This window comes from Cutaneotrichosporon oleaginosum (assembly GCF_008065305.1).
Source record: "Cutaneotrichosporon oleaginosum strain ATCC 20508 chromosome Unknown ATCC20508_contig02, whole genome shotgun sequence".
In the NCBI taxonomy this organism is placed as follows: domain Eukaryota; kingdom Fungi; phylum Basidiomycota; class Tremellomycetes; order Trichosporonales; family Trichosporonaceae; genus Cutaneotrichosporon; species Cutaneotrichosporon oleaginosum.
The window spans coordinates 1,930,662-1,942,431 of NW_027072171.1; the positions used below are offsets into that span (position 1 = coordinate 1,930,662).

The window sequence follows — 11,770 nt, forward strand, 5'->3', positions numbered from 1 at the left end:
AGGATGGCATGTATATTGATACAGACTACGACGGAGTGATGTAGTCGTTGAGCATGTGCACGAACGGCTCCATGACGCCGACGACGCCGGCGAGCATGTCAGCAAAGTTTGGGTCGAGGACCTGATCGTCCGTGAAGCTGGTGTCAGGCTTGCCATCCGAGGGCTCACTGTTTGACGACGGCAATTGTGCGCAGACGCAGCAAATCAATGAGAGGGTGCGTCTTCTCGATCCCCTTGGGCGCGACTTTGAGCTCGTCTGAGTGCCCAAAGACATTCTGACGGCGCCCGTTGGGCTGCGGCGGCCCAAAGAGCTCAACGAACTCAGGCTTGGAGATTGCCTCGCGGAAGGGATCAGGCCCCGGGTTACCTAGGAGGCGGTCGCGCAGACGCTGCAGCACGGCCTTGTCGGGCTGCCACAGGCCGCACGCAATCAGGCTGTACCCCGGCTCGATGTAAAGGTGATACTTTGCCCAGATGCCTCTGCGGCCACCGCGCGATGTCGTGAAGGCAAAGTTGCATTTGTAGGGCGTCTTGTCGGAGGAAAAACGCACATCGCGGTAGATTCGGTGCTGGGGTCAGGTGGGGACCGCGGGAGAGCAAAACGGAAAGAGGGCATATCGGCCAGATGAGCGGAGACGTTACACAGTGACAAGGGCAGACGTGCTGAGCGGGCAGAATGCGGCGGCGACTCGGAGAGAAGACCACCTGCCCGCCATCTGGTATTATCTCGTCCATCTCCAGATGCGGCGACGTCGCAGCCGAGTAAGAGCATGGACCTGTCCTGTTGCAGTCGAACGACCGAGGTTCACCTCGCAGCTCGCGATGACAACGACGACAGGTGAGACTAAACTTACACAAATATCGCGCGCCGGCAGCACCGGTACCTCTTCGTCCACCTCGGCCATCTTCTCTTGCAGCACGTCGACAAAGTCGCGAAACTCCTTCTCGGCTTGACGGAACGCGGGCTCGTGCGAGCGGAACCAGTCACGGTCGTTGTTCGCCGGATCCATCAGCGCCTCGAGGAAGGCAAGCGTATTGCGCGAAATACGCCCAGGCGGTACTGTGGTCAGCCCTGCTGGTCTTGCATGTTCTCGTGCAAAGCCATCACCCGTCCGGCCCGGTGGCCGCGAAGTCGCTCCACTTACCCCGTCCACTTCGCGGTGCGGGGTACGTCCGCCCCACAACCTCCTGGCCATCCTCAAGGTCGAGGTCGTCACTGTCGTCGTCAAGCTCTTCGCCGAGCGCCGTGACCCGGCGTCCGTTCACGACTTTGACCTCCAGCCGGCCGGGGCCAGTGAGGAGCTTCTTACCCTTGGCCGGCTGCTTCTGCTTCTGATCTCTAGCAAGGCTAGAGCGCGCCTTCTTGAGCGGCGGTGCCTCGTCCTCGTCATCCGCGCTATCATCCAACACGCTGATCGCCTCGATCGCCTCGGGCTCGTCGTCGTCCTCGACATCGGCATCAGGCTCGAAATCCGATGCGTCCGACAGCTCAGAGTCCGACCCCGACTCGCTCGTCAACCCCGTGGGCTCGGACAGCTCGTCGCTGTCACTCTCTGCTTTCCTTTTCTTGCTGGCACTCCCCGCAGGCTTGCCTTTGGCGCTCTTCGCTGCTGGAGCTCTCGTGGCAGCTCCCCGCGCCCTCGTCGCCCTTGCGCTGGGCACGTTCGAGACCGCCGCACGTCGCGGCATTTCGTCCCCGTCCTCGTCCTTGTCCGTTATGCCCGAGCTGGCCCACAACACGGTACGACGCGCCACACGCTCGGACCAGGTGGCTGGTCGCTGCTTCCCTTAGGGATGGACGCGGGCGAAGCGTCGAGGGATCTGGAGGTGGATTGCTTGTTGACAGTTATCCACTCTCGCTCGCGTTTAGCCGTGTAGTTTTGCGCCTCGGCGTGCGTATTGTTGGTGAGCAGGCAAGCAAAGCAAAAGCAACGCCTCGATCCGGACACAAGCAGGCCACCACGACCTCCACCTATCTTCCTCCACCACAGCTCCACCACGCGCGTGACTTGGCCACCCAGCAGCGGCGGCTCGAGACAAATAACCGTCACAGCAGCAGGTTTCCCACGGTCGCCTGACGTCATCGGGCATCGCCATCGGTGCCATCACACGCAATGCCCTTTCTCGACTTTCGACGCGAACATCGCATCCACCTCAACCCCCAAGGCCCATTCACCCTCACCATGAGCTCTGCGTCGCGACGAAAGGTACGAGCGCCGATTGTTTTCTGCTACACATTGTTCGAGCTGACACATAGGTGCTGCTCATGGGCAAGAGCGGCAGCGGCAAGACGTCGATGCGCTCCGTCATTTTGTAGGTTTGCGCGCGTGCTCGGACACGCTGACGCGCAGCTCCAACTACACGGCTAAAGACACGCGGCGGTTGGGAGCCACTATCGACGTCGAGCAGAGCGCTGTCCGGCTCTTGGGTTCTCTAGTGTTGGTGCGTCGCGTCACATCGCCTCCCTCGCCCCTCACTGCCCCTTCCTTCCCGTACCTCGCTGACGCCAGAACCTGTGGGACTGCGGTGGCCAAGACGCCTTCCTTGACAACTACCTCAGTGCGCAGCGCGATACAGTGTTCTCCAACGTCGCCGTCCTCATCTATGTGTTCGACATCACGAGCACCGAGTGGGAAAAGGACCTGCACTACTTCGAGGACAATGTCACGGCTTTGCGCGAGAACTCGTCCGAGGCGGGCGTCTGGGTGCTCATCAACAAGATGGATCTTGTTGACAAAGACGATCCGAAACGCGTAAAGTACGCCGACTACTGTGAGCAAGTGCGTGCGCTCAACGCGCGCGTGAGCGCCGACGAGCCTGCCGCCGGCTCCCTGCGTTGCTTCCCAACCAGTATCTGGGACGAATCGTTGTATAAGGTGCGTGGCGGAGTACGGCGGCGCGCGTGGCGGCGAGCGTGGCGGAGTGAGACGAGAGCGAAGCCACCGTGCCGTTTGCTTGCATCCACACACTCGCGTTTGTGGCTTGTTAAGCCTTGGCATTCCGCAACCTCACGTGCTCACCCCAGGCATGGTCGTCTGTCATCCACACGCTCATCCCCAACATCGACTTGATCACGACGCACCTCAACTTCATGCGAGACCTGCTCGGTGCCGCCGAATGTGTCGTGTTCGAGGCTGAGACGTTCCTCGCCATGGCCAAGAGTGGGTCACCGATCGACTGCGACCCCTCAGAGCTGGAGGACGTCGAAGTGGCGCGCGGCGTGCCGCACCTTGACCGGCAGCGGTTCGAGAAGATCAGCGAAATCGTCAAGAGCTTCCGAAAGACGTGTCAGCGTACTGGCGAGGTGTTTACGGGCTTCGAGACAGCGTTTGACGGCCTCTGTGTCGTCCTGGAACCCATGAGCAAGAACACTTACATTCTCGTCGTTAGCGTTGACCCGCGCGTTCGTGAGTACCCTCCTTTTGACTCAAGCTCACATTAGATGCCGGCATGATCAAGTACAACATAGCAGAGGCACATCTGCACCTTGCAGAGGTCGGGACATGGACGACGTTCACGCGCAAGTGCAACGTCTGCCGCGATTCGATCAAGAGCATGCCAGACCTGACGTACTCGCCAAAAGGCGAGGACGACCCTAAAGTGCGCGCGTGGGACGATGTCGGCATCAACGTCAAAGAGCGGGCATAGGATAATGTGTACATTATTGTAGCGTAGAGGTAATACATGTGCTGTGCATATGGCAGAGCGTTGAGTGAAGCATTAGAGGCAAAAAAATAACGAGTCTACAGATCAATCTCCTGCTACTTGAACTCGGCGAGGAGCGAGGCGAACTCGTCCCCGTCAACACCAGGCATATCGTCGAAGTTGAAGGCGTCAAAGTCAATCTCACCAAACTCGCCTCCGTCGTACGTGTCCTGCATGTCGGGCTCGGGCAGCGGCGCAGGCGGCGGCACTGATGGCGCGACCGGCGGCTCGGGCTGTGCGGGCGGCTGTGGAGGCTGGGCGGGCTGGATAGGCTGCGGGGGCAGCTGAGGTGGCTGAGGAGGCGCTGGAGGCTCAGGCAAGGCCGGTGCCGGTGCCGGTGCAGGCTGGGGAGCGGACTGGGTAGGCTGTGGTGGCTGTTGGGGAGGGGCGGTGTCGTCGCCCGAGTTGAGGAAGGCCTCGAAGAACGACGACGAGTCCGGTGCGGGATTAGTCTGCGCGGTGCCGCCCCCGTCCGCGCCGTTGCCTGCGTCACCGGCGCCCGCCCCATCGCTGTCAAACAGCGTCTCGAACGCCGACAGGTCCATGTCTTCCAAGTTCATGCCGGCGAAGCTGAAGTCCTCCTGCGCTGGCGCGGACGCGGGTGCTGGCGCGGGCGGAGCGGGCTGCTGCGACGGCGAGGGCTTGGGCGAGTTGGAGGCGTTGAAGGATGCAAAGAGCTTGGATGTCGGCGTCATTGCGTCGTCTGCGTCTGCCTGCGGAGGCGGAGGCGGCGCGAAATCGCCGCCGCCGATGAAGGCGTCGAGTTCGTCCATGCTCATGCCGTCGAAGAGGTTGTCTACGCCCACTCCGACGCCAACGCCGACACCCGCACCGACGCCCACGCCCACGCCCATGCCCACGCCCACGCCCATGCCAACGCCCATGCCGCCGCCAACAGGCGGGTCTGGCTTGGACAGGAAGCCAGATGAGAGGGGCACAGGCGAGGCGGCTGCAGGGGTGCTCTGTAGGTGCGCCGGCACGGCGCTGGCCGGCGACGGCGTCGGCATGAGAGGCGGGGCAAGTGGGGGCGGACGGCGCGCCGCAAACTTGTCTGGCGCTGCCGCGTACTCAATGTTTTGGGACTGGCGTCAGCAGGGAGGTGAGCGCAAGGAGAGACGAACAATGAACCACTCGACATGCCGCCGTATCGCATCATAGTTGCGCCATGCGGCCGTAAAGCGCATGTGTAGTCGTGCAGGTGGCCGGCTCTTGTATCCGCTAATGGTCAGACATGCGGTTTGTAACAAACAACAGAAGGACGTACATTGCCTTGGCGTCCGCTTGGTATTGCATGATCATTGTAGCGGCGACGAGTGCGTCCTGTGAGTCAGCCTCTATGCTGCAATTCTCAATAGTCGCCCCGCTCCTCCTCCGATCTGATTGATCCCATTGTCTCGCCCTCACCATCACGTACCTTGTACTGAGCCTGCATAGCCGCGACCTGGCCCACGATCCACGCATTGCCCGGTGCAAGCTTGGCCTTCTTCTCCCTGCCTTGACTTGGGCCCGCCGAGATGCTGGCGCTGCGCTTGCTCGGCACGCTGGGAGAGCCGCCTGGCAGCGTCGAGGCCTGTCGTGTTGGCGTGGATGTGGGGAGGCCTCGGGCGCGCGCGATGGGGCTTGGGCCCGGCCCGGGGCGGGGCGAAGGACCAGAGAGAGGGCGTGGGGAGGGGCCGGCCAGTGGACTGGGACCTGCGCGGGGGGAGGGGCCGGCGCGAGGCGAGGGGCCGGATAGTGGGGAGGGGCCGGTGAGTGGCCTCGACATGGTGGTGGGTGCGATGGTGGATGTGTTGGATGAGAGATGAGAGTAGTGATGAGGGATAGTGATGAGGGGGAGGGAGTAAAGATGGGTGTGGGCGGCTATTGTGGCGTCGGCGGCTGGGCGCATGGGCGCGGCTGGGAAGGGAAGCACAAGGGGCGGAAGTAGGAATCACAGCTGACCGGTTAATCCACCGTTTGTGCCCAGCGACGACACTCGGAAGAATAGACCCTTCCTGGGATCATGGAATTCAATCGACCTCTCTCGCGCTACCCCGCATCCGCACGCCAGCACAGTCCGTGGATCAGCACGGCTCCATGCTGCATATGTCTATAGCCAAGAAGAAGAACACAAACTATGAGGATGATGCCGCCTCACGCGGCTGTAATGTCCTAAATAACAACACTCTCTACTCGCGCGAGACGTCACGGCCAAAGAGCTTGACCTTGAGCCAGTCGGCCATGACCAGTGTGCGGTTACGCACCGAGTACAGAGTCGACACGTACGCAGAACGCCAGAAAAGCATCGCAGCGCCACCGCCCGATGCCACGTTGCCATTGAACAGCGGCAGGTCGGCAATGGCCTTCTCGGAGCCAATGTACGCAAGCGATCCCTGGTGCGAGTAGTGGAAGGGTGTAATCTTGGACACACGGTTCAGCTTCTTGACAACATTCTCGATCTTGTCGGGAGTTGCCTCGCCCGAGGCACGAAGCTTGGCGAGTCTCCTCTCGTACTTGGCCTTGAGACCAATGCGACCGAACACCTGCGCAAGGTACTGGCCCTGCTGCGACGCGACCTGCGCGGTGGGGGCGTACTGGGTGGCGGTGCAGTCACCGATGGCGAAGACGCCGTCGGCGCCGAGCATGGACAGGTAGTCATCAACAACGATACCGCGGCGCTGGGTCTGAATGTTGGGCAGCTTGGCAAGGAGGTTGCGAGTGATGGGGCGCGAGGTGTTGCCAGTGGCCCAGACGAGGAGGCCGTAGGGAATCTCGCGCTCCTCCTTGTTGGCGTCCTGAACGAGCACAGACTTCTGTCCGACATCCTTGACCATGGTGCGGGTGAGGACCTCAATCTTGTTCTCCTTGAACGTCGACTCGGTGTAGCGGATGAGCTCCTTGGAGAAGGCAGGAAGCACGTTGGGGAGGGCCTCGATCAAGGTGATGCGGAGCTTGTCGGCAATCTCCGGGTACCACTTGCGCAGGTCGTCAATGAGGAAGTCGTGGAGCTCACCGGCGTACTCGACACCGGTGGGGCCACCGCCGACAACGACCATGTGCATAAGGCGATCGATCTCCTCCTCGGTCTGGCCGGGGAAGGCGGCGGTCTCAATGCAGTCCATGAGGCGCTGGCGAATCTTGTCGGCGTCGCTCAGCTCCTTGAGGAAGCAGGCATGGTCGGTCACGCCCTTGATGCCAAAGGTCTGGTTCTCGCATCCGACAGCGTAAACAAGGTAGTCGTAGTTGATGGTCACAGTGCTTGACTCGCCCTGCACCTCCGAGCTGTCAGTAAAGGTGACCGTCTTGTTGATAGGGTCAACATCCTGAGCCTGGGCCTCGTAGACGAGAACGCTGCGCTTCTTGTGACGAGTGATGAAGCGGGTGGGCTGGATGAGGGAGCGTGCCTCGAGGGTGCCGACAGTGACCGACGGCAGGAGGGGAGTGAAGAGGAAGTAGTTGCGGGGCGAGATGACAATGACATTGAACTCTTCAGTGTCGAGGTTCTTGAGGAACGACGTTGCTCCCCATCCAGATCCGAGAACGACCAGAGTCTTCTTGGTGGGGTCCTGGGGGAGCTGCTCTCCCGGGTGCGTCTCAGTCTGAGTCACTTGCAATGTCAGCGTACCGGACATAGCGGACTTGTGTGCACAGTAGTATCCCAAAACTCTCCGTATCGGATTTGAGATGCGACACGGGAATAAGGAGCCACTCACCGTAGAGGAATGCGCCAACACCACCAACTGCGATGATAACGGTTGCACGGGTGAGGAAAGTGAATGCGCGCCGGAAACCAGACTTCTGATAGTTAGCGGTTGGTTGCGGGGGGAGGGGGAGGGGAGGGGTCGGGGTTGTCACCGGGGATCGTGCCCTGTGACTCACCTTCTTGTATTGAGGTCCGGCTTCGGGTTGACCGGGTGGCGGGGGCTGAACAGACGCGACGTATGCACGACGGGCAACAAACTGGACAGGTGGGCGCGCGGCAAGAGCGAGGGCGCGGGGGGCGATTGTGGGACGCGTGATGAGCTGCGTGCGGGCTGGATTGTATGGGATATCGATATGACGCGGGGGAGGGATAGGGAGTAAAATTGACGCGATCAGCATCTGGCGCCAGGGTGGAGGGTGGGCGGGGTGCACGCAATGTGCTTACCGCCCGTGATTGTTGTACGTACCGAGTTGGCGGAAGGCCATGTTTGGTAGCATTGGGGGATGGAGAGATGGGGAAGAGCGAGGATGAGCTGGAGAGAGTGTGAGTGAGGATGAGATACGAGATATGAATGAGATCGGGGAGGCCAAGCGAGGAAGCAGGGCGTGTGGTGGTGGCTTCGGGTGATGCTGGCGACCGCTGACGATCCTCCATCATATGCGGGCCACGTGGTCTGACTGGGCCAAAAGTTGATACTTGGACGCGCAAATGACGTTGTCCGCGTGCCCCGCCCCGGAAAATCTGAACTTACAGTGTGGTGTGGTGACGAATTGGTTTGATAAATTGATGGGAGATGGAAAATTGACGACGAGAGCGACGAGAGTGACGAGAAAAGAGACGAGAGGAAAGAGATAGGGGGAGAAGAGGAAAGAGCAGTTTGTGGACTGTGATATCTAAGAGAGCATGACTTTGGAGTGGAGAGCAAGGAAGGCGGTATCGGGTGAAATGCACTCGGCCAACGAGCGATTGCGACCATGTCCGTGGATTGGCGGATGGGCGGTATCCCCCTTGGCCCTTGAGTCACCATACCGCTTAGCGCTGCCCTGAGCTCGTCTTGCACTCACTTGCCGGCGGTACAGCGGTACGCCCCGCACCCATTTCTATCCTTGAGCCAATCACATTCTTTTTCTCGTCCTCTTCCCGAGTCAACCATCTTTGCGCTTCCCTGATCTTCTGATCACACACTTTACGTAACCTTGGTGAGTGCCACTGTGGTACTGTGAGATTTGAGTGAACCGGGTGTCGGGTATCTCGCCATCGCCATACATCGCAAATGACCGGGGTCTGTCTCTTTTGACGCCCGAGGCAAGCGAGCGCCTGCATCTTGCTCCTGCCCCACTTGTTCTAAACTCTTTCCATCATGACAATGACGCTCCTCCCCCTTCCCCCATTGCCCCATTACGTCGTCATACTGTACACTCACCTACACTCACCCCTCTCTACTCGGCCCACACAGCCCACCTCCATGTCCTCCCCCTCCTTCCCCCTCACTGCATTGCCCTCCTCCCCATACGCTCAATCAATCTCCACCAACAACAACAACAACATTCCATCTCATCATCATCATCATCATCACCATCACCATCACCCTCCCCTCTCCCCAATGTCTCAGCTCATCTCTTACTGCTTCCCCAGGTCCCGCGAAGACCAGTCCAATCCTCTTGAGCGTCGCATCTCAAGGGGCGGCGGCGAAAGCCAGTCACGCGCATTTACCTGGCGCCGCCTCGTCTCATCCTATTGGAGTGACTGGGTATTCATAGGCGCATTATGGTGAGTACAGTAGTTGGTACAGCCACAGAGTGTTCGAGATCTACCGAAAATACGCCCCCCCCCCCGCTCGCGCAAGGTAGAGCGGTGAGCAATCCTTCCCCGGTCCACCCTCGCTGCGCTATTACCCGCGATCGCATCCGTCGCCTGTCTGAGCGTTGTATCAGCCCGAGATACGCGCGTCATTGCGTCCGTTCCAGCTCGTAATCTCGGAGCGATCCGGATCGGAAGCCTCTCGGAACTCGACATGACCCGGGTAGTTTGTGGTTTGTGGGCTGGGAAAAGCCTAGGTGGGGCTAGATCACTTCGTCTCGGATGCACGCGCGCGCCCACCTGCACCCGCATATCGATATGCCGGTCGCGCTGTAACCGTGATATCTGATCGGAACATGTGTGGCTGATCGAAATCTTGGGATGTTTCGGAGCGACACAAAGTGTGGCATTCCACACTTTTCCGATGTCGTGTGCCCGCCCTGTCTCGTCTCTGGGATGTGTTTTGGGGCTCCTGATTTCGCCCTCTCCAGCTCGCATGCGAACACGACTGGATCACTCACCCCAGGATCATCTACCTCTCGATCTCGCGCATTCCGGGTCACCGCCGCGAGTTCAGCTTGCGCGAGCTGTCACTGCAGCACTCGTACGCAGAGGATGAGCGCGTTCCCGAAAAGTACGTGCGCTGCGCCTTCCCCACGGTGATCCAGACACTGACCGTTAGTATGCTCATGTTCATCACGGTCGGGTTGCCGTTGATCGTCATGCTCCCCGTTGCGAGCTTTGTTGCGCGCAATGCGTGGGATGTACACAACGCCGTCTGTGGCCTCTTCATGTCGTTCACCATGGCAGGCGTCATTACCCAGGCCATCAAGCTACTTGTCGGCAGGCCACGCCCCGATTTGATCGCCCGCTGCCAGCCACCTCCAGGTCAGCAGGATTCTCCAGTGTATGGGCTCAGCAACTGGAAGATGTGTACCCAGAAGGACTTTTACGTCCTGAACGATGGGTTCAAGAGCTTTCCCAGTGGCCACAGTTCGCGTGAGTACTTGCCGTGCTCAAGTCTACAGAAGCTGTCTCTCGTTCTTGAACTCTGTTAATGTTTGAGCTGGTTCTTGCTTGGCGTGCCTCCACTCTCACGCCTTCAGGCTCGTCTCTTCCTTTCCTCTGCACCTCTTCCACACCTGTCGCCTCTTTCACCGCTTCCCTCATCAACCCGCGACCATCATGGACTAACGCCAGTCTCCTTCGCCGGTGTGGGCTTCCTCGCACTTTACCTCGCCGGCAAGATGCATCTCTGGGACGTGTACGGCAACAGGGTGAGCGCGGTCATGTAGGCACAGAAGGCTGACATCAGAACCGCGCCTGGTTTGCTTTGTCGCCGCTCCTGATTGGCGCGATGGTCGCCATCTCTCGCACACAGGACAACCGCCGTGAGTCTCCTTTGCTTATTTTGCCACAGGCGGTGTGGCTAACAGTAGACCACTGGCAGGATGTACTTGTCGGCTCGCTTCTGGGCATGTGTGTCGGTGAGCCCAACTGGACTGCTTTGCTTGATCATCTCTGACAGCAGCTACAATTGCATACCGGACATACTATCGTAGGTCGAAGCACACAGCTGGCATTTTACAATCCGGCAGGCGCTCTAAGCTCCAGCTTGCCATCTCCGTTCCCGGCTGACTCCAGCTCATCTCGCACACCCAACGTGCCACCTTCCCATGCTCCCACGCGTGGCGTCCGACGACACCGACGACCAGGTCGACCTCGAAACGGGCGTGCGCCTGCTCAATGATCAGCAGGGAATTCCGCGACAGAGCGAGGAAGAGGAGGTGTGGCGTCGCGCCTGAGAGCAGCAGAATGTTCGTTTATCAATCCATGTACCAAAGTGCAAAATCTCACAACGCGCAACAGCTAGAAGGTGAAGATGAACGCCAGGCCTGCCTGCTCAGCACACTACATTCCCGTCCATCCCGTCCACACATACATCTGCCTTCCCGGATCTGTTCTCGCTCGGGCCGACGAGCATATTGGTAGCGCAACGAGAGACGAGGATTGACATGGCGGAATGTTCACGACGACAGATCCGCCGAAGCGCACGTGCCGTGCCTCTTGTCCGCCACCTCAGCCCAGGCGTACTTCGCATGCAAACGCCGCGGGACACCAGCTGATCCATCGAGCGGCCCATGCACACGCCACTGTTTCGCATGTTCGCACGATCGCGCGATCGCACAATCACGCACGCACCGTGCATGACGCTCACGCTCACGTGTCACTGCCACGCTACAGGCACTCACGTGGTGTGGCCGAAGCTTAACATGGTATCGGCGGATTGGCGGACTGGCGGACTGGCCGATCGGCGGGTCGGCGGGTCGGCGGGTCCGCGGACGGATCCGCGGAAACACCGAGATTGCGTGAAAGCCGCGGCATGGCCAGCAGACCGCAGACACTTCCGGGCGCCAAGCCAGCTCCGAGGCCTGCATCCGCTACGTCCCACTACCCGTACAACCAGGCTACAACAGTGCGCTCCACAACCAATCCCGACAACTACTGCGATCCCAGATCTCGTGCGCGAAAAATCCCTTCGTTTCTGTCCTGTCCTATCCTGTCTTGTCCGTAGTGCGTAAA

General features: G+C 60.0%; 6 protein-coding genes across 6 annotated transcripts; 3 read left to right on the top strand and 3 right to left on the bottom strand.

Annotated features, from left to right (window-relative positions):
- Window positions 1-25: 25 nt before the first annotated feature.
- COLE_02449 (uncharacterized protein) lies at window positions 26-1,689 on the bottom strand (the record flags this gene model as incomplete). The annotated part of the gene is made up of 4 exons (XM_018424751.1): window positions 26-137; window positions 169-569; window positions 855-1,060; window positions 1,146-1,689. The coding sequence occupies 4 exons, from the start codon at window positions 1,687-1,689 to the stop codon at window positions 26-28; spliced, it is 1,263 nt and encodes a 420-aa protein (XP_018281402.1).
- Window positions 1,690-2,183: 494 nt separating this feature from the next.
- COLE_02450 (uncharacterized protein) lies at window positions 2,184-3,442 on the top strand (the record flags this gene model as incomplete). The annotated part of the gene is made up of 5 exons (XM_018422279.2): window positions 2,184-2,207; window positions 2,258-2,313; window positions 2,352-2,442; window positions 2,511-2,876; window positions 3,026-3,442. The coding sequence occupies 5 exons, from the start codon at window positions 2,184-2,186 to the stop codon at window positions 3,440-3,442; spliced, it is 954 nt and encodes a 317-aa protein (XP_018281403.1).
- A 319-nt stretch (window positions 3,443-3,761) lies between these two features.
- Window positions 3,762-5,470, bottom strand: COLE_02451 (uncharacterized protein; the record flags this gene model as incomplete). Its single annotated transcript, XM_018426423.2, has 4 exons — window positions 3,762-4,787; window positions 4,827-4,923; window positions 4,970-5,025; window positions 5,120-5,470. The coding sequence occupies 4 exons, from the start codon at window positions 5,468-5,470 to the stop codon at window positions 3,762-3,764; spliced, it is 1,530 nt and encodes a 509-aa protein (XP_018281404.1).
- Window positions 5,471-5,873: 403 nt separating this feature from the next.
- On the bottom strand, window positions 5,874-7,785 carry COLE_02452 (uncharacterized protein; the record flags this gene model as incomplete). The annotated part of the gene is made up of 3 exons (XM_018422280.2): window positions 5,874-7,291; window positions 7,398-7,482; window positions 7,564-7,785. 3 exons carry the CDS (start codon window positions 7,783-7,785, stop codon window positions 5,874-5,876), a joined length of 1,725 nt encoding a protein of 574 aa, XP_018281405.2.
- Window positions 7,786-8,990: 1,205 nt separating this feature from the next.
- COLE_02453 (uncharacterized protein) lies at window positions 8,991-10,992 on the top strand (the record flags this gene model as incomplete). The annotated part of the gene is made up of 8 exons (XM_018420232.1): window positions 8,991-9,157; window positions 9,714-9,821; window positions 9,870-10,186; window positions 10,388-10,464; window positions 10,503-10,578; window positions 10,627-10,674; window positions 10,719-10,745; window positions 10,832-10,992. 8 exons carry the CDS (start codon window positions 8,991-8,993, stop codon window positions 10,990-10,992), a joined length of 981 nt encoding a protein of 326 aa, XP_018281406.1.
- A 336-nt stretch (window positions 10,993-11,328) lies between these two features.
- COLE_02454 (uncharacterized protein) lies at window positions 11,329-11,769 on the top strand (the record flags this gene model as incomplete). Its single annotated transcript, XM_018419814.2, has 1 exon — window positions 11,329-11,769. The coding sequence occupies one exon, from the start codon at window positions 11,329-11,331 to the stop codon at window positions 11,767-11,769; it is 441 nt and encodes a 146-aa protein (XP_018281407.1).
- Between the last annotated feature and the right edge of the window lies 1 nt (window position 11,770).